General features: G+C 40.7%; 1 protein-coding gene across 9 annotated transcripts in view; it reads left to right on the forward strand.

The window, feature by feature from the left end:
• anks1aa (ankyrin repeat and sterile alpha motif domain containing 1Aa) overlaps positions 1–22,186 on the forward strand; it is a 75,193-nt gene that overhangs the window by 27,987 nt on the left and 25,020 nt on the right. For 4 of the 9 annotated variants that reach the window (XM_030138557.1, XM_030138560.1, XM_030138562.1 and 1 more), the window contains 5 exons: positions 1,150–1,246; positions 5,211–5,704; positions 14,662–14,718; positions 16,027–16,096; positions 19,175–19,290. In XM_030138557.1, coding sequence (XP_029994417.1) covers positions 1,150–1,246; positions 5,211–5,704; positions 14,662–14,718; positions 16,027–16,096; positions 19,175–19,290 — 834 coding nt within the window. The remainder of the gene's footprint in view (positions 1–1,149; positions 1,247–5,210; positions 5,705–14,661; positions 14,719–16,026; positions 16,097–19,174; positions 19,291–22,186) is intronic. The other 5 variants (XM_030138558.1, XM_030138559.1, XM_030138561.1 and 2 more) reach the window with 5 other exon arrangements.

A 22,186-nucleotide genomic window follows, 5' to 3' on the forward strand; every position in this document is an offset into this window, starting at 1 on the left:
GTCACCCGAACTTGCCCCACATCATTTGCTGCCTTTATAAATCTACCCGTTCTATTTTTTGTCCCACTATCTTTTTATTGCCTTCTCATATTTACCACTCAGTTGTGTGGTTTTATTTTTGCTGCCGCCCACTCAAAGCCTCACCTGCTTCCCACAATGTCTGCTCACATCTGTTATTACTTCGCCCCCGAAGGAGAGGCAAGGGGTGTTGTTTTTGGTTCAGTTTGTTAGTTTGTTTGTTTATTAACTCTGTAGCAGCAAAACTATTGGGTGAATTCATACCAAATTTGGTTTATAGGTTGCCGGTGACCCAGAATAGATCTCATTACATTTTGGGAAAATTAGGTCAAAGTTAAAATTTTGTATGAATTTTTAAAATCTTTTTTTCCCCATTTACTTATAATGGGTGAAACTTCAAACGTCTGTAGCAGCAAAACTATTGAATGAATTCATACCAAATTTGGTTTGTAGATTGCCAGTGACCCAGAATAGATCTCATTACATTTTGGGAGAAGTAGGTCAAAGTAAAAATTTTTTATGAATTTTTAACCCCCCCTTTACTTATAATGGCCAAAATTTTAAATATCTGTAGCAGCAAAACTATTGGTTGAATTCCTCCCAAATTGTTTTTATAGATTGCCAGTGACCCAGAATGGATCTCTTTATATTTTGGGAGCAGCAGGGGAAAGTTCAAATTTTTAATGAATTTTTAAAATCTTCCCATTTACTTATAATGGGTGAAATATGTGCGAGGGGCAGGGTCTGTTGTGCCTGGCACCACTTGTTTCATGATGATATTGGATAAGGCGACTAATCATGATATATTACAGGGTGGTGTCTTCTCTGCTGCCTCTTTATGGCTGATGTATCCAAACCTATCACCAGCAGTACAATGCAAGAAAAAGTCATATTAAATCTTGTTTGGCTGGTTGTAGGATAAACATATCATTACTGACTAGATGAATCCATCAGAGAAGAGAATGGCCACCTGTAAACACCAAAATTTGTTGCATTTTGCCAAAAGCGTAATGTTGTTGTAATGTGTTCAGTTAGATGAACAAAAATTACAGTGAGAAATGAAATAGTGGACATTTCATAATCAAAAAGATGAAGGGAACTGAAAATGTCTCTATTTTTGTGTCCCTTCAGCGCCAAAAACCTACTGCCCCGAACAACCTCAGAGCCCCAAATAAGAAGAAAGACAGCCTGCACCCTCCTGGACGGACGGGCCAGCGGGTACCAGGAGGTGAGTGTGACTGCTGCCCTCAAATTCTAGTAACTTAATAAGGAACAGCAAATGCCTCTGGCCGTGTTGTTGGGAGTAAGGAAAGATGGACTGCACACATCAGACTCGAAAATCACAAGCCAAGAATGTCAATGACATAGGAGAAACGCATTTGAATTTGCAGGGTGAGATGGGCTGGCTTGGATTAGCGCTGCCAGGGAATGCATGATTGGCATTCTCGAGCAGCAGAGCGGATTTGGCTTGTTGGGGAGCAGGCTGATTGACATTCCTTGGCAAGTGGGCAAGAGTCATTTCTTCGCCAATATGAAACTGAATTCTTGATCAGATCGCAGCGTTCCTATCTGAGAGTCACATCCCCAACTAAAGCTGGATATGCCACGTCATCCAGTCAAGCATGGAGGAGCATGGCCTCTGGGTTTTTGCTGACGCACATTTAGATATCTTTATTGAATAATTATTTTTGGAGCATATTTGGGGGAAGGAAGTGCTAAAGAAAGCATCATAGGCAAGTTAATGCTGATGATCCTGTCATAATTATAAAGGAGACATGAGCTGTTTTAGAAAAGTTGAGTTTGTGTTTTTCACTGTTTTTTTTTTTTTTAGGTTTTGCTTAGCTTGTGTTTTCAATCTGATCTGATATTATGAGCAAATTTGTGCAAATGACCTTCAGATGATCAGTCATGAGGAGTTTAAATTATGCTCAAGTTCTGGTGCTAACAGAGCAGCAGTTCAGCATATGGAGCCAAGTAGAGAACTACTGCTGAAAGGTGTCTTTTACTCCTAAAATTAAACGATTACAGTATATGCATGTGTAATATGTGAGTTTTATTCTCCTTTCTGTGTTTTGATATTAGCAAGAGAATGCTGGTTGAGCTGAAATGTGATGTTTTATCACTAGAGATTAGATTTTTACCTCCGCCAAGGAACGGCGGAGGTTATGTTTTCATCGGGGTTTGTTTGCCTGTTCATTTGTCTGTTTGTTTGTCTTTTAGCAAGATAACTCAGAAAGTTATAGATGGATTTGGATGAAATTTTCAGGAAATGTTGGTACTGGCACAAGGAACAAATGATAAAATTTATGTGGTGGTGATTGCGGGGGGGGGGGGGGGGGGGGGGGGGGGGCTGATCTGCCTTGGTGGATGTCTACGCTCTCCGAGTGCTTTTCTTGTTTTTTATTGTGATTAACTCAGTCACAGGTCAGATTTATTTTCCCCCGTGTGTACCTCAACACACTCTTTGGCAGGTGGGAGATGCATGTCTGGTCAGCTGTGTTTATCATGTGTCAAAAATACATTGCTGTTCTCAGCAGGAATATAGTTACTGGTGTTTCCCCACAGATTTCCAGCTGTAGTGTAGTGTTTTATAGATTTCCCAAAGGAGATATCTCACAAATGCTAACATAGTATAAGTCAGACAATAATAACAGGGTTCCCACGGGGTCTTAAAAAGTCTTAAATTTACAAATCTGCATTTCATACCTTAAAAAAGTCTTTAAAAGGTATTAAATATGATATGGGAGGTCTTAAGTTATGTTGCCTTAAAGTTGTTCTCTGTATTGTGTTAAAATGTGTCTGTTATATGTCCAAGCTGCAAAGAAAGTAATGTTAGTCTACTCAGTTGCACCTGTTCCAACCTGACAATTTATACTGAAATTAGGTACAAATTATCGCTAATTTTACAGCCCCCAGTGAGAAATGACTTGGAATGGTGGGAATCAAGGCACTGGAGTAAAGAAATACATTTTCTAAATTCTAGGAGTCACAAATTTGTGCCAGTCTGGCCATGAAATAGACATTAAATTCTATTCTAAATAGTCTTAAAAAGTCTTAAATTTAACTTGTAGAAACCTATAGGAACCCTGAATAAACAAAGTACATGGTTAGTATATCATTATTTCATGTTTTCTGCTCTTTTCTTGAGACTAAATGTGCATCTTTCCTCTTTCCTGTCAAAACCTGCTCCAGCAATCTGTCTGAGCAAATCTGACGTTTGTTGTTTGTATTGCTCTAATGAACGGCAATGCACCAGAGAGTCTGCGACAGATGGAGGCAGAGTAGCTAAAGACAGAAGACACCTGTTTGAAGACAACAACATACATACTGCATGTACTACATGAGCAGTGAGCATAAAATAGACCAAATATTTTCAGCTTTTCTTCACGTGTCAGTATAAACACAACAACAAATCTGCAGGGGCACTACACAACATGCAGTATAGATTTCCAGGACTGGGGCCGCTGCACTGTCAATAGAGGTATTTGTTTACTTGATTTACTGGTAATGTAAAAATGTCAATAAAATAGCCTTTGGTTCCTTATTGACTTTCCTCAGTGCATGACCTCGAGTTAAATAGTTTCAAATCTCATAGAAACAGAGGAGATTTTTCCACAGGCAGATCATTAATTGAGGTTGGACCGTGTAGATTGTAGAGTAGCGGCCAACAGAATCTGAAAAACACACATGATATCATTATTAAGACACGAGGTGACATCATCTATCTACAAGGGGTGCAGTAACATCAGATTATGTCTGAACACACTATCTGCCATAGAGCTGCAAGACTAGTGGAAGGCTGTGGTTTCAGAAGGGTTAACACCTTGTGAGATTTTTGGACCTGCACTGATGTGCTCATAGGGCGTTCACACTCCCAAGCTGCCAAGGAGGGGGTGGGTGTTTGGCTGTGGTCCTGACATATGTGTGTAATGCACTTACTCACCCCTTATAACACACACACTTTTTCTAGATGTTTTGAGTGTTAAGGAGCTTGTGAGAAGGGAGTACAGGGCGTTGGTTGGTACGCCCCCTTGTTACAAATGACCCCTGACATGTTAATGGAGCAGTTGCTGATGTCGGATTTTTGCACGTTAAACAGTTGCCCCCTCTTAAACTCTAGATTTGCCTTGAGATTTTGCTTTCCCTCTGAGAGATAATAGGGCTAGCCACTTCAGTGGAAACTACTCTGTGAAGGACAAAGTGTTGCAACAGGTCACTACTTTCCTGTGGTGTCACCGCTCCAGATTCCCTGTCACCGAACACCCTGACCCTGTCACCCCGGCAGAGACAGTCCACACACATACACACTCCTTCAGCATGTGTCATAGGGCTAATTATCAGGAGGCTGGCTGCTGGAGGATCGGCCGATTCAAATTTCCATTCCTGAACCACCACTAGGGTCTAGAATTAGAAGCCAAAAAACACAGAGGGCTGCCGGTCACACAGCAGACAACAACTCGTCGCTCTGTGGACGACAAGTACAGAACCAGACGTAGGGTTGTGTTTTTTTTTTTTCTGTTTTTTTTTTTTCGTACACGACAGGGCTCTCTCAGTCTGTGGAAAAGAGGCTTAGGTGGCAGTAATTCCTGAGGGAGAGGGAGGGCAGAAATCTAATTGTTTTAATTGCACTTGCCATTCAGGCTCATAAAGGAGTTGGTTTCTTCAGACAAGGCAGCTCATATATGTAAGTTTCACTCCTTTTGTTGTTATAATAGAGTTCTTGTGTTGTACATTCTAAGTTATATTTTGCTGTTATGCATCATCTTTATGGAATTGTGTGTCTGTTCTTGAACATTTAGTCAGTGTAGCTCGGGGAATCTTCTGTGTTGTGTCATATTGGGACAAACAAGTTGGCCTGTGAGGTAAAACTTGTCACAAAAATGAGTAGCCGTAGCTCTTTATCACAACACAGACTAAATGTAGGCAGTCAGGCAGCAGCAGATAGACGTCAGACGGCTGCAAGCTGTGTTTGGAATTCTGTTATTTCTCCAGCCAACATACGCCTTCTCCTTGCTCCATCTCTCCCTCTTTTTCTCTCTTCACTCCTGGTAGGACACAATTACAGATCTGTTTCGGACTTGTGTGGGTGGTTTCTTATTAGCCTTGCTCGAAAGATCTGCCCACAGTTACAAGTCCACTTTTCAGCTCTCTGAAACTACTTCGCTCGACTCACTTTTTTCCTCTGTCTCCAGATAACTCCCAGTTCAGCCAGGATCAAGGAGCAGGTGTTCCGGAGCAGTTCACTGGCCTCCTACACGGATCCTCCCCTGTTTTCGATTGCCGTGAGGAGCCCTTCAGGCTTCCAGGTGTACTGCCTTCAAGCCAGAGCCATCCCGAGTCAAGAGGATCTGCCAAAGTAAAAGAGGAAGGAGCAGCAGCTACATCATCACCTAACCGTCCCAGTATGGCTGCCATCCTGACAGACTGTGATCCTAAAGCAATTTATGCAACTGTGAACAAGGAGCCAAGGGACTCAGGGTCTGGGGCAGCATCTGCTGGTAGGATGCGCCCTCCTGGGGACCTGAAGCTGGCACGGAGCCTTTCCAAGTCAGACTCAGATTTGCTCGTGTCGCCTCCTAGTGAGGAGGAAGGAGGATTGGGCAACCGTAGCGAGTCTGTTTCTAACTGTAGCACTGGCAAGAAGAGGCTTGAAAAATCTCCCTCTTTCACATCAGAATGGGACGAGGTAAGTGTTAGCCCCCACTCTGCTTGGGATATAAAGCATTAATGTATCCCTTTTCATGTTTTAGACTTTCTTCCCACCTTTACAAAGCCACAGAGTACAAGGCATGGGAATAAAGACATGTTTTGTAGCACATTTCATTTAATCTTACAGTACAAAATAAATGAGCCAAATATGTTATTTAAAAAAAAACACTCAAATAAAATCTCTATCTGTGCTTTCATTACAAATCTAGACTAGGACCATATACAACAAGCTGTGCAAACTTGTTGTTCAAGATTCTTCCTGCATACGATATGTTCTTTTCCTTACAAAGCTCTGTTTGTTAGGACTGCAGTAGCTTATGCAGAGCTCAGAACAAACTGAAAGACATTTGTCCACAACTATCTGTCCGATTGTACAAAAACCTCAGCACCGATTTCAAAAACTTTAAGCATTGAAGACTCCATCAACAAAGACCCTGTTCTACTTGTGTCAACTCAAATCCCGCTGGTTGTCCTAGATTCGGCCTCATTAAACACTGAACTTCCAGCAAGTTCAGTGAAAATAACTGTAGGTACAATTTTTTTACATGCCAATATCAGGAATTTTTTTGCTTATGTTGAACCAAAAACCTATTATGTAATATAGCATTGAAAATTTTACTTAGCATTACACTGGTATATTTTTATTTTCTAAATCCTGTCTTGTGTTTGTTACCACTGTAGATACTCAAACCTAAATCTGCCACTCCATTCAGCACTTTAATGCTTTGTCTGGGCTGTAGATAAAGAGCTGAGTTGAGCCGTGGAGGTAGGAGATTAAAGAGGCCAAGACGATGGGGATAAAATGACTAAAAAGCTGAGAGAGGAAGACAAGAGGCAGAGATTTGGAAATTGAGATGTAGGGAGAACATACAAGCTGCAGCTCGGTTTCCCTTCAGCAATTGTCTCTTACAGTTGCCAGGGCTTTAGACTGGAACATAAGTCTCTGTAAATGAACACAACATTCACAACCTGCAAAATACAGACCTGACAGAAAGTATTCTACTGCATAACTTTGTTAGACTGCAGCATGTGTGGCACACCAAATGTAAAGTTTTTCCTCAAAATATTTACTTGTAAGGGCTGTGAGATGTTACTACTGTATATACAATAACAATGAAAGAACAGAAGTAGAGTTTCAGAAAACTAAGCATTTATTCTTTATACTGGTGATGACTCACGTCACGGAAATAGAGCAAACCATGAGTATGAGCATAAATCATTTTGCTGCTTCTTCACAGTGAGGTAATTGTATTGCGTCTAGTCTTCCTTTACATGACCCGATCAGCACAGCCACAGTGAGCTGAGGTAATTGTGACTTTCAGGTCGATACCTTGGCTGCTCTGGGTTGTGGTTTGGCCATGGATGCACTGACTTGCCCACTTCTGCTTCATCATCCTCCATCATCAGGCAGACAGAGAAGGACTGATTTTTTTTTTTTAAATTACCACAGAGAACTTCATCTGTGATCCAACAGGGTTTCTGCAGGTCATTAAAAAGCATTAAGCGTCATTAAACAGATTTTATGAAAATTAAGGCCTTAAATGGCATTAAAAAGCATTAAATTTTATGTCCAGAGGCATTAAAAAATTAAGTACACTTGATGGAAAAAGCATTGTTACTCACTGTTTATTTTGATTATATAAACATTTAATAATTTTGATCAGAAGTATAGTGTAATGATTGACAGGCAGAACCCTTTAATTGGCTATTGTTTATGGCCAATACACGAAGTCACAACACCGAATGCTTGGAATGCAACATGCTGTGAGCGTGCTCATGCTGTGGTGAAAGAGTGGAGGGAATATTAGCAAATGTCAGAAAAATGGGAAAGTGTCATTTTCAGCAGAAGTGATTGGAGGAGGAACTATTCAGAACCTGATTAAAGCCTGTCAAAGGTAAACCGTCATAGAACTACATATAAAACTGGATCTGCAGTTGAACATGGGCGTTAAATTTGTTTAAAGTGGCATTAAAAAGGGCATTAAAAAGCATTAAATTAGATTTGCTGATACCTGCAGAAACCCTGTCCAGAGTTTCAACAATGCTGTGATAGGTTGTTAATCAGTACTGCAGAGGAATTAAAATATGTTTTGACCTGGTCCAGTTAAACAGTATGGGTATTCAATGACTGATGCCCATTACACAGAGCATGGCTCTTAAAATGCAGATATCATGCTGTTGTTTTTTATTTTTTATCTAACAAAATACAATTCCATAATAAGAGCAGATGAGACACAAAACTGCTGAACTTAAATGACCATTTCAGTTATACCAGAGGTGTCAAGCATGCTGCCCGTGGGCCAAAACTGGCTCGACAATTGTTCCAATCTGGCCCGTGGGATGAATTTGCAAAGTGCAAAAATTGCACTGAAGATATTAACAGTGAAGGGTGTCAAAGTCATTTTAGTTCTGTAAAACAATAGCATAATAGCATATAAATAATGACAATTCCAAATTCCAAACTCCAAAATTTTAACAATATTATGCTACTAAACTTATGCTACTAAATGTATTGTGCCTTTGTATATTCACTGCAATCTGTATTTCAGAAGTTGAAGCATAATTTTGTCAATTTCAGATTGTTCATGGTTGTTCAGGTTGTTCACATTTTTGGTGAAAGGATAGTTTGTAAATGTAAACATTTTCATAACTTAATTCTACTTTTTTGCACTAAAACAGAGAAAAAATGGATTTGTCATTATTTCGAAGTTAGGTTTATTATTTTACTGGTCCAGGCTGCTTGAGATCCCATTGAACATTCACCCCTGGCCTGAACTAAACTGAATTTGACACTATCATGCCTGTGCTATCTCTGTTTTCTTCAGTAGGCTTATATTTTGTTCTGTACATCCTTCTCTTAGTATAAAATAAAAATAGGAATGGCTCACATTCACAGTAGCCACAGTGTCAAGGCTTCATTTACAGGAGACACTCTTATGTTCTTTTATTGTTAACATGATTCACAAAACTATCATAATAATACACAGCTCATACAGATTATTTTAAAATCTCAAATAATCAGCTCCAGTAGTTTGTGGCTGATTAATCAGTCTATCTGCAGTCTTAGTTTTGTGCCGGACCATGCAGCGCTCATTGAACATATATTATATATTATTACTGCAGTATTTTGCATGACCTCCTTAGTAGACATTATTCCTGAGCTCCGTCCTCTAATTAGCTCATTTACTTGCCTTTGCTGTGACCATGTGATGTTATTATCTATGCTCGTTACATTCTCCCATAAACTGGGCCAGATGTTGTGTTGATGTTGCGTTTGTTTCCGTGCTCTCTGATAGAGGTTGATAGTAATCATACTTTAGCTCATAGCAGGTATGCTGCAGAAAACTGACCTGGTGTATATTCCTCTGTGTAAGAGAAGATGGTAAAACCTCAAAACACTTTTTTAAACCTGAGGGTGAAGCAAAACACCTTGTTATTCATCTAATACAGAGCCAGTCTCTGTGATTTTGGATGTGCGACAGCCACCAGGAACGTTTAATAAGTAGCAGAGGAATAAAATACTAAGTAATAGTCAGTAAAAGTAAACACGCTGTGTCTTTTGATTCACCTTTCGGGCTTTCTTGTCACACTGCACAATCTCATTATCAACTTTTACAAGCACCTCGCTTCTTCAGACTGTACCTGAGGGATGTGTGGGGGGATTGAAAAAGGCATCAGAGCGACACTTTATATCGGACAATCACGCTCTTCTTTAATGCACATAGTAGCCAGCAGATAAAATCCAGGAGTCGTGTTTTCCTGCCCTCGGTGCTTAACTGAATGAGCTGAAACTGAGGATTGATCCATTTGTCGAAGGAAAAAAGCTGCATAGGAGGTAGGCCAGCAGAAGGTATCGCTGTCCTCGAGCACAAATATACTGTCCCATGTGGTAGGAGAGCAGGTTGTATTATTGGCTTCTAACTGTCAAAGGGATCTTATCAGGGAAAAGAAGATGCACTTCAGGCAATGGCCTCATTTACTGCACCATATTACTGTCTGTTACTCAGTGAACTGACCAGTTTTAAGTTCATCCATATGCCACTGGGCTTCTTTGAAAACTAAAAGTAGGCTACTGGCAAAAAGAATCACACTAGATTTTTATTATTTCTTTCTCGAAAAGGAGCATTTCTTTATAGTCTCCAGCATGTCAATCAAAATAAATGTTTGGGCATTTTTATAATGAACCAGTTGATGATGAAATGCATATTTTGCCTTTTTTGTTGTTTTTTCCAAAATAAATACGATATTAGCCATATGTTTATTAGAAGTGTAGCATTGGTTCAAGTAGATATTACTTCAGAAAGGCAACTTCTGTTTTTTTCCACTTAGAAGTTTTAGTTAATGTTAATGGAGTCTGAAGCACGTTTCTTCACACTTGAATAGTGATTCAGATGTCTGGGAGTTCACTGCTAAAAGCAAGAGAGCCGACCTATGAATCTTTCTTCTCCTGTTCCTTTCAGGGAATAAGCCTGCATTTGCTTGAAATGGAAATGTTCACACTGCCGATGTAAAGTGAATAGAAAATGAGAGCAGTTCGAGGGAAAAGTAGTTAAAGTTTGATTGGGTGTAACCTAGCCTGCACTCTCTTTAATGATGTTGGGAGTGTCCTCTGAAAACTGAAAACGACTTTCCGTATTCTCAGTCTCTCTGCCCTCTGCTAGGCCCTCGTCGCTTCGTCTTGAGTATTTCCTCTACTGTTGCTCTCTCTCTGATGTACGCAGTGGCAGCCATCTTGCCGGTCACGACTGGCTGCTTGGGAACACTCTACTGAGCTGTGTGACAGCATTTGGCCAAGGGGTCCCAGGATATTACCAATACCACCCCCCAAATGCACTCACAGACCTCTAAAAAAAACATCTTTTTCTTCTTTTTCTCTGCTCTGATAAATATTCCAGTTCTCACACCCTCTTCCCTTTTCTTTCACTATCTGTCCTACTCCTTCCCCCCCTTCTTTTCTTCACATGAGCTACACAAACCCTCGAATAAACTGCCTCTGGTTTCAAGACAAGGAGATTTGACTTGCATGAGGTCCTGGCCTATGCATCTCTCCATTTAAGGAGCTCTCAGTGTGTGTGTATGTGTGTGTGTGTGTGTGTGTGTGTGTGTGTGTGTTTGTGCTCCATGTGAGGGGTGTGTGCTGGTGTGTAAAAGCGCATGCTAATGCGGGCTGGTCTTGGTCCTCGGGATCAGACTGAAGATGACAATCCAGGGGGCACATTGTGTGGGCCCAGCAAGCTGAGCTCCACAGATGGGAGGAGAGAAAGGAAGACAGAGAGCTGTAGGCAGAGACAGAAGGAGAGGGCCGCCGTCCTCAGCCCTACTTCACTTTTAACTTCATTTTCCATTTGCACACCACAGCTCCAGTAGCCACTATGAAGCCAGCTTTTGTGAGTATCGATTCCCTTACAGACAGCAGCTCCACCGGAGGCTCATTAATCTTGTCTACCTTTCATGAATGAATTGAATGAGAAAATAACTGATGCTTTCTCACATTTCTTCGGATATTATATTTCTTGTAGAGCTTTTTTGATTGCCAAGCGCTGATTGAATCGACTTGCTTTATCTGTTAAATGCTGCAAAATGAGCCTCTCCCTATCCTCCTTCTTGTTTGAGGGTTTTCTTAAGCCTCCGTGGCTTTATAAATGCTACAGACAATTCATGTAGCATTACTTTGTTCTCCTTTTCCGTGTTTGTATTGTCATGTTCATAAACTCTTTGTGGATTTAGTGCCACTTTTGTTGTCTGTAAGTAGAAATCTGGCCTTAGAGCTTTTTGTCTCGGAGAAGTCCAGAGTGATTGACCAGCTGAGATCAAACCAAACAGTGGGTTTATGTCACACACGGTGCAACCAGCAGGGGAAATCTATTCTCTAATCCCCACTAGCAGGAGAAGGCAAGAGAACCACATGGGGCTGACACATGCAGCCACTACTTACTGTTCCTCCAGAGAGAAGGATGTCCTTTTTGTTCTATTTTTTATTTATTTATTTTTTTCTCAACTTACTTGAACTTTTTGGGGAAGATATATTTTGTGTTGTTTGGTGCAGAAAGTTTTGTGGAAGAGGTAGACCTCCTGAAAACACAAGCATGACATTGGGTTATTTCAGGAGGTTGTTGATGGGATTGCTGACAGTGCTTTGTCCCTGTGTGCCATTGAGGTGTTGGCACCTACTTTATATGGTAGTGTATTTGTGTCCCCTTGATGCCATTCAATAGTCCATCGTTTTCATCCAGCCCTTATTTTGTTGCCAGCTCGCCAATTTGAAGACGGGGGTCTGGGCACACTCTCTGGGCAGCAGCCTTTTATTTCACCCTGAACAAGCTCTGCCAGGCGTCCTTTAGCTCTCCCACAGTGGTCTTTCTCAGCCTCAGCTCTGTATTGTTTAAGTTTCTCAAAGAGTATGAATGGAAAAAACAGTTCCTGTTTTCAAATCACAGTAAAATAGCTGTCGTGTTATTCTGCTCAACAGTCGACCTGCTGTGAGAAGCTTGATAAATGGGTTCATACGTCTTTAATCTCACTCTGACCGTCTCTCATCAACGCTAGCTCTTCAGCTGTTGACCTCCGCCTCGCCAGTGACTTCTGACCTCACTCATTGTATCTCCTTGCCCATACTGAGCCTCTCTCACAATGAACCCCTCTCCATTTCAGGTCTCTGTATTGATTCAGTCCTGCAGCACAAAAACACATTCCTCTCTCTCCTCTATTAATTCTCATGTCACCAGGCTTCTTAGTCCGTGACCATGAAATTCAGGGGCTTTTTCTTGTTGTGGATGTGTTTTACCTTGAGGGAATCGCTGAGCTGTGGCTCCTGATAAGGATATATTTACCCAGCTCCAGCACTATATCACACCTGGCTTTCACAGTGGCTGCTTTTAAATCTCATTGGACCAGCTAGTATTCCCATTTCCATTATAGTGAACAGAAAAGCCCGAAAACACCAAGACTGAACTGAGCTCCTGCATATCATATTCTGAATTGTGAATCTGTTTAAAAGGCAAGCAGTCAGCCTAGTTTCTTCGTCTACTATATTGGAACCATAGGTGAAGAGAAAGGCACCCCGAGGTCCTGCAGAGTGATGTGCAGTTACACCAAATGTCGTACTTAAGGGACATACTGTTACGACCCACGCTCCAATGCATCAGGGTACATGTTGTATCTGCAGAGTCAAGACATGTACATCTGAGTAGTACCATGCATCCTTTATTGTTCCCCCTTTGCTCTTTGCTGAGAAATGATGGCACAGACAAAAAGAGGAGGAGCCCTTGGTGGCTTTGAGACAAGAGCACTGCCCCGTCCTCATTATCACAGCACTGTTTGACTTTACATATTGAACCTGAGATGAATCCCTGCGGTCATCAGCATCTCCCTAATTGGTGTGTCCACCGTAAAGTTAATATCTTCATTTTTTTATGAGCGGCATAAATATGTTAGGAGAGGTTGAAATGAGAATATGCACATTATGCAAGAGGTAGCTATGCCTGGTAGAGCATAGTTGAAAGGAAAGCAGGAGTTTTTCATGTTTCATTCACCAGTTACCTCTTTGCACTTGTGTTATTTTATACACTGTTTATATTAAAAAGAACTATCCCTTAAGTTAACAGGGAAGAAAGAAAGAAGCAGAAGTGGTGATGTGCACCATCCACTCAGCATCAACCATTATCCTTTAAATGGTCTGGCCCAACCTCTCTGGTTTCCTAGCTATTATCTTACATCTAGTGAGAGTGCACAATTGAATCTGGAAAACATCATGAGTAAGAAAAACAAAGCAAACCCCAACCCCTGCTCCATGGAATCTTTTTTTTTTTGTCATTTATAAGAATATAAGATGCCCGTTGCATGCAGATATATTCTCATATAATCAGTATCCAGTAGGGCTGCACGATATTGAAAAAAACTGACATTGCGATTTTTTTTTTTTAACCTTGCAATATGAAAAAATACTCAGGAGGATATAATATTTGTGTGGTGCTGACGTAAATGGTCAAACAAATTAGTTGAGTTACCTATCGTTGTGTCGACAAGTGCAAGATTCAGTATCATCCTTCTTATAGCTGAAATAATTCCAGATAACTGACGTTTCTTTTCTTTTTTGCACCAAGTCTTTGTTTTCGGTCATTTTCTCTCGTTCATTGCTTATTTTTCAATATTGTTACCAGCGACTCACTCCAAACTGATTAAGAACGATTGTGATTGGTGGATCATTGTGTTCAGTGTGTGTCAGGTACCCAGGTTAAAATTAGATGAGAACACGTTAAGTTGCGGGACCTGCAATGTGACTATTACGCACATGTACATTGCGATGTCGATGCTCAAATGATATATTGTGCAGCTCCAGTACCGAACATATATTTTGTTGCTTCCCAGGGTTTTCATTCAGGTAGAGGATTTGCTGCCAATTGCCTGTCAATATTCCTGTTTAATGACTGATGTAGTAAACATGTGGCGCTGATAAATGGAGGTTATTTGTAGAGCTTGTGTGACAAATGTACCATCTGGTCAATATGCAGACTTAAAATAAGCAGCATGGATGAGCAAATTGGGCAGATGGATAATGAAAATAAAATCTCCTCCTGATGCCCTTTGTCTCACACCTGTGTTTTCCCTGTAGTTTTTTTAAAAAGTGTATGTTAGAAGTACTGAGTATTAATATCGGGTAGCGCCAAGTCTTGTAAAAGAGCTTTGCAGCAACGCTAAAATAGTCAATTTGGCTTGTAGCTTTATGTCACAACTTTTTTTTTATGTTCTCATCTCCTCAAACAGAGATTCTTTGATGATTTAATCACTTGAAACACATTGCATACTTCTCTATCTGAAGTAAAGAGGTAATTAGATTCATAAAACATCCGTGAGATGTTTTCACAAAACAGAAAAAATACATTTTGGCAGTGGAAAGCTGGCACAAACAACACAAAAACAAGAATTCTCTCTCAGCAGACACCAACGGCTTCACCCACCGATAAACCACGGAGAAGTAATTCCTTTGACAGTGTAAGACCTCCATGTTCCATATATCCATACCTCCTGGTCCTTTTGGGTTGGCTCTCTCCTCCTTTGGTGCATTCTTTGTAGAAGTAGATGGGATACTTTCAGGCTTCATCAGATGTTTTGGAATGATATAATCACATCGATTATTCATTTCGTCCTGAACTTTAATTTACTATCAGCTATCCAGTATGTCAGCAGCAAATTAATATGACAGATGATTCATTTTGTCATTGTATTATTCCACCACTGAACATTCACATACTGACAGGTGATGAGAGCTGAACAGATCTAGACTTTGGTCCCCTGATGGCACATTACTGCTTCATTTGATCAAACTAATAAAGACAGATAACCCTGTCTTAGTTGTTTTACCTCCAACAGATGGGACCTCTAATCTCTAGGTGGTGTCAAACTCTTGTCACTTTCTAGCATCTCATCACACCACATTTCCAAAGTGACACAGTAAAAATGAGTTGACAAAATGTGGTGTCAGACTCAAAACGACTTGTATTGACAGAACCTGATGGGTAGGACATCTGGGCTGTCAATCTCTATATTTCATTTTCTGCATACTCAGCCCTGGAGTAGTTGAAAGGGAATGTGACAGGGGTAAAATTGCAAAGTGTATTCGCTTGTAAGTTTGTCCCAGTGTCTGCATGTGTGTATCATTTAGAAAAACATTCCTTTAGTGATGTTCACTTAGTGCATGGGGGTACTGACTGAACTCTTTATATTTTAGTTTGATTGTTTGCTTTTTACTCTCAGTCTGAATCTATGTTTCCATGTTCCTTTTTTTATGCTTTTTACTTTGAACAAGCTGCTTTGAAGCATCCTGTTCTCATTTGCTAACTGGTTTATTCAGCAAACACTGAGGTAGTTTGATAAAAATCGGAAACCACAAGCTACCTACGCTACTTTTTTCATTTTAGTTTGATTAGTCACCATGACACAACCTTCATCGGTGTTTCCGCCAGACTGTGAGTCTGTGATGTCTGTGTAAATCAGCATCGTTTTGGCTACACAGGCCAAATCGGATACCTCTACATGCAGCCAAGACCATGTAACTGTCCAAAATGGGCCAATGCAAGTGATCGTAACGCTGACTGCTACTGTGACTTAGTTTTTTCTCGCTTAGAACACCTTAACTGTGTCATTTGCTTTTGCAGGGTGACTGTACGGTTTGCATTTGGTGGTTTGTTTTTCTTAAAGCACGGGGATATTTCTTGGTATTTTGTTAGCAAAAGGTGGAGGATAAACAGTTTCACTTCTCCACATTCTTACCCCTCTCTCTCTCTCTCTCTTTGTCCACAGATCGAGAAGATCATGACCTTGATTGGTGCAGGCATTGATTTTTCCAGAGATCAGCAATATGCTACACCAGGTAGAGTGTAATCATTACTCTGTTATCATTATTGGATAAGTGTTAATTAGCATTTAACTTTTGGGAAATATTAAGCGAGTATGCACTCCGGCAATATGAAGGAAAATGTGTTCATTTTTAGCTCTTAGTCTTATCTGTTTTTACTTTCACATATATATTTCACTACTGTTGCATTATTAAAATACCCGGCATTGTGAATCTTACTGCACATCCAGATTTTAGAATGTTAACCCTAAATTACTCGCTTGCCTGCAGATAACAGTGAGCTAATTTATGGTGCATTTCCTTCTAAGCTTTAGTTCAGTATGTAAAGCGTATAAGGTGTACTTTTACTGGTGTTTGCACAATAGTGGCTCCTTTAGTGTCTTGTGGCACACACATGTTTCATATTTCTGTGCCTGTGTGCTTTCATAATCATATTGCAGGTTATTTAATCCATATCAGTGGCCTCAAGTGAAATCACACAGGTGCATGAAAGAGGCATCCGAGACAAATTGCCACTTAGTGAAGAAGCCAAGAAGGGGTACAAAAAAATCTGTTCATTTTCGTTAGAATAATTTAAGCTTGAGCTTTAAAAATGGGAGACAGATATTTTTAAATATTGGGTGTGGTGGCGTATAATGCCGTCTAATCTGTCAAAGAACCATTATGAAATATGCTGGGAATATGTTATCAAGGGTTGCATTTTGTAATGTAAAGGTTGAGTGTTAAGGCTTCTGTACCTGCACTTGTGTTATTGCTCTGGCCTCTCAAAGCCTGTCGTCAGGGTTGATGGATGGTACTTGGGGGCTGTAGCAGTAATGGTGAAGCATTGACTCCTTCCCCTCAGCTTGCCCCAATGTTGTTTTTCTATATTCACTTGTAGTTTACATTTGGCTGATGCCATATTTTAATATATTTAAGCAATACGGCAGATGGGCTATTCCACAGCACAAAGTTCTCCATTTTATCCTAGCCCTCTTGTTTGTTATGCCCTGTTCTGGAGTGAGCTGTTTAAATATTAACTACCATGTATGTCAGGGGATGAGCTCATTTTGCTTTGTAGAATTGAGGAAAGCTGAGACCACTGCAGTAAAGTTGTTAGCGCCCCATCGCTGGTTGTATCAGCCCGCTCTGTAGGTCTGAATGCAATCCTCTGCATGTCTGAGCCTCAACCTTTTAGCTACCATGCTGACATCTCTATAACAACACGAAGCTGTTGTCAGCGGGCCTTCAAGGGACTCACTGGAGAAGACTTTCTGTTTGATCTGCATGTGAGAAGCCACATTATTTTCCCCCTCTGATTCAGTCTAGTGTTTGTCTCCTCTCGGTGATGACTGGAAGCCTGTGATGTCTCTGGATGATGGGCTCTGTGCCTGCAGTCCCTTTGTCCTTTTTTCTTTCTACTGATCAACTTCAGAGTAAAAGAGACAAAAAACAAACAAGCATAAAGGAAAAAAAAACCTGAGAGGCTGCAGAAACTCGAGGAAACTAATGCATTGGGGGATGAGGGGTCTGAAGCTGTAGCATCACACTCTGAAAGAGCAGCCACCTGCAGTGAGAGAGGCAGAGTGAGGGAGGAGGGGGTGGAGAGGAGAGGAGAGGAGTATGCAATGAGGGGAAAGAGAGAGAGTGAGTGAGTAAGGGAGGAGAGAAGGATTGCAGGCAGCAGAATTATGAGCAGCCAGGACAATAGAAGGACGCCACCTCTGCATCTATACGATTAAGTGGCAGGTTCTTGTGCCTGAAGCAGCAGTGACTGGACTACAGAGGCTTTTTGGAGAAGTGGCTGCTGTTGGACCTGACCACATGTCAGAGACAGAACCCCACTGAGGAGAGTTTTAACTATCTTTTCTGCAGTGGAGTTCATGCTGGGGTCCGGCTCTTACTAAAGTGCTATTTTAAGTACCTGAATGGAACCCTGACTGGATTTTTTTGTGTCCATGAGAAGTTTTGAAGGCTTCTTGACCAAAATGGGAATAATGACTCCTTAATAACAGTCGTCATTACAAGAATCTTTGTTTTTTAGCAACTTATCAAACAAGCTATGACAAGGGAAATCAGAGCTTTAAGATACACATTTCATGCTGTTTTTTTAAATTTAAGTTATGGTGTCTGTTTGTATTAGTAAGTTTTCAAGTGTGCTGCAAAAGGCTAAAAGTATCTGTGGAGGTATCACTTTTTTCATGTGCAGTATATGCAGACTGTTTTTGAAATCCAGTGGTTGAATAGAAAGTAAAGTGAATTATTTTAAATTTAACTTATTCTTTATGTTTGATCACTGTGTAATAATTGACTACTAGTGAAGATAAAGTTGTGTTGTATGAGTTGAAATGGGTGAATACGTATCAGCATCCTACTCTCAGGACTAGAGGCAGACATCAGTCCTTGTGCAGGTTAGGCGGCTGCTGGCTCAGGCTGCTGACAGCTGTCAGTGCAGCTTTTGTTCTCAATCTATCTCAGCTCATTGCAGCACTTTCACAGGCTTCTGTTAACCTCTGCATTTCCTCTGTCTACAGTTGCCTTTTATAACCACGTTTAGGTTCTCAGGTAGAGTCTGGTCTCAGCTGGAATAAGGAATAAGACTATTTGCCAGTCAGCTGTCAGCTGCTTTTACCAAGAAGTTTCCAAAGAACTTTTTTATTTATCTGAAACAAATCACCTTGTTGTGAAACAGAGCTCTTCCTTGGCCTCTCGTGGGTTTTAATGTTTTCCTGGGTGGACAATGAACTGTGTCTTACGTAATTCAGCATTTAAGTGACACCCTGAACTGGATGAGATGTGTATTTGGCATGTTCCTGTCTGACAAAGTGTTTTGTGGATAGTAGCTGGTGTCCAACCAGCTTGTATCCTATTAATCATCCTCTTCACCCCTGAGAGCAGGGGCTTTTAATCCATCTTGGGTGACTGGTTCAGCCCCCGCTGTCCTGCGGGAGCTGACGCCCTGTTCACAGAGGACACTGTCTCCCCTACCTTCTTGTTGCTGGTGCGCTCGGCTCTGCTGGCCGAGAATGATGTGGCAATGCCACGTCTCATCCTCAGAGTGCCGCTGCTACCGGCTGAAAGGTTTCTCCCTCCTGAAGCGCTTTCCCCTGTCAGCAGGTGCTGCAGGCCGGCTGCTGGACCAGCCTGTTGGAGACTGGCTGGAGCATGTGGGGCTGCCGCAGTACGAGAGCAAATTACTACTCAACGGCTTCGATGACCTCCACTATATGGTAAGTTCTTCCCTCACATCTTTCACATGATGTCCTCTTTGATTTTAATCTTAAAAATTTCAGTAACTTTTCAAGACTAGGCTGTAGTGCACTGTTTTCAGTTTCATAAGAAAATCTTGTTGAATACATTTATTACTGCCTGCCCCAGTTGTGTCTTTGTGTATTCATCTGACTGTGATGACACCCACCATTAACTGTGACGTAAACCCGTCAAGTTTGTCTGAAGCTTAAATGGCTCTTAAAGCTCCACCCTCCGTGTTGTGGTTATGATTTAAGTTTAACTGCTGCTGTTCTATGAGAGCAGCTAATACTGGCTGGATTCAGCAAAAAAATCAATATCTAACATAACCTAACATGTTTGATCAAATTTACAATATTGAACACTTGTTGCCGTGACAGAACCTGTCAACTGTTTTGTGACAGGCTTTAATGGAGATCATGTATTGATGTTTTCTATATTTACTCTGCTACACACTGCGAACACTGCTGTCACATCTGTGTTTATGGAAACATTAATATCATTACACCGAGCTAAGTGTTGAATCAGGTTTATCTTGCTCTCTCACACTGTCAGACTTTGTGTCTCCAGCTCTGGAGGCTGCTGGCTTGGCCTCTCACTTACAGTCAGAGAGTCGGCTATCTGAGAAGCAGCCAGAACGGACAAGCATCTCAATGAGCAATGGGATGCTGTTGCCAAGTCGACAAGTTTATGGAGCCCACAGTGTGCGACGCCACCATGAGTTGGCTCTGTTGCTTTTGTGTGTAATGAGGACTGATGGAGGAGAGAATAGGGGACCCAGCTGGAGGCTGAGCTGGTGGGCATGTTTGAAATGAGATGGCCATCATATGTGTCGGGACAAAACTCTTCTCTCTTCCATCACTCTGATCATACACCTCCCCTTTAATACATATAGAAAGGTCATTTCAACCCATCCAAGCACCACTGTTGATTGGATTGTAGTGATGACATGTTTGGGGAAAAATGTGATTGCCCAAACAGCCAGCCCTCAACTCTATTACAGTCACGTGTGTTCAAAAGGCCATTTGCAGCCTCTGATTTTGTTACAGGCCCAATCCTTTTATACTATTGTATCTATCTATATACTTTATCTTTTATGTTTTTCTTTTAACCTTTAACCCCTTTAAAAATACACATATACAGGGTGGCCACAAATCCTTAAAAAGTGCCAAATTTGATTGTCTTCAAATAATGCCTTAATTATTATTAAAATTGATAATTAATCCTTTAAGTTGGCACTCAAATATCTTAAAAAACCCAAAGACCCAATGAATAATATTTCTATATCCACTTTGGAAATCTTTGTAATGACATCACCAAATTTGTAATTAGCGTTTTATCATAATGGAGATGGGAATAAGTGGAGTTACCAACAATCATTCACGTTTGGAGGGGTTCAGGTCTGAGCTTCAGCAGCTTTAACATCAGTAGCAGAAACATTAGTTATAGAGAAATGTAAATGTAACGTTAGCTGGATTGAAACACGGCTAAGACTGGTTCAAGGCAATAACTATGAGGCCCATTGTTTATGTGAATGTAAGGTCTTAAGTTTGATTAAAGACACCTGTAAAAATGTCTTAAATAGTCATAAATTTGGTTTTGTCAAACCTGTAGATACTCTGATACAGTAGGTGAAAAGATTGGGTAGGAACAGAAACAAATGCTGTGAATTGATATTAAAGTTACCTTTTTCATGTTGAAGCATCACATGTTTTGTCATACATCACTGCAAAGTACACTATTTGAAGAATCACTGACAGAGACGCTGGTGTTCTTTTTTTAAAAGTAATATCAGTTAAATGCTAAACAATAGCAACGCAGTTCAACTAAGTGGAAAACAGGCAACACAGTGCTATTAAAGGGATCGTGTTTTGCTAAACCCACTTTTATTAGTCTTTGGTGCATTTATTTGTGTATTTGGACCCTAATAGTTCATAAAGTTTGAATTTGAACCCTCCAGGTGTTGCAAAGCTATCTTTATATTCATTCTGGCAAAACTCGAGTGGATTTCTACTGTACAACCTGTTTTAATTCCTGTGTAATTAGTTGCATCTATAACTAGTTGTGTCACGACATTTGCACATATAAGGTCAAGACTTCCAACGAACATTTCTCTGAGTACGCCATAATTGTTTTTCAGCAGCAGCGGTTGTAGTCCATACTGAAAATATGTTCAAACTTTGAGCCGATTACCTAAAATGTTCAGTTGTTGGTTGAACGGTACAGAGCAGCACAGTCAACAACCTGGAGGGGGTGGGGTGTGAAGTGGCTCATTTGCATTTAAAGGGCCAGCGCTCAAAACGCCCTTTCTGGTGTCATTACTCAGAAATAGGGCTGCAAATAGACCTGTAGAGTTTAATTATTGAAGAATTCAGACCCAAGTATAACATTTACAGTTTATGGGAAATGTTTTAAAATGCATACTTCCATTTTTAAAAAAGCAAAATATCACTCCTTTAAAACTGATTATTAAAATGACTGTCATATTGTGATTTTGTCATCTAGTCAGTACTGGATGCCATCATTTCACTTTTGTTGATAGTATTAAGAAGCTGGAACTTAACACTCCTCTATACCAAAAATGGTTCCATACTCTTGTACGGCTATAAGCTTTCTCCATATTTGCAGCAGCCAGCTGTTTCTGACTGATATCAGTGTAAAATAATACCTGCATAAAAAGTTTTAATCTACTTTACGTAGCCTGAGAATAGAGCCTCTCCACACTGAGGTGCCTCTCTCTTTCTCACCCCCAGTGTCTTCAACATCCATGTTTAAGTCTGCGTTGAAGCCTCTGAAGTGGCTCTTGAGGTTTAATCTTCCTACTGTCTTTTATTCTTTGACACTCTCCTCCCTCAGTCCTCATTTTCAAAGCAGAGC

Source organism: Sphaeramia orbicularis, chromosome 7 (genome assembly GCF_902148855.1).
Source record: "Sphaeramia orbicularis chromosome 7, fSphaOr1.1, whole genome shotgun sequence".
Lineage (NCBI taxonomy): Eukaryota > Metazoa > Chordata > Actinopteri > Kurtiformes > Apogonidae > Sphaeramia > Sphaeramia orbicularis.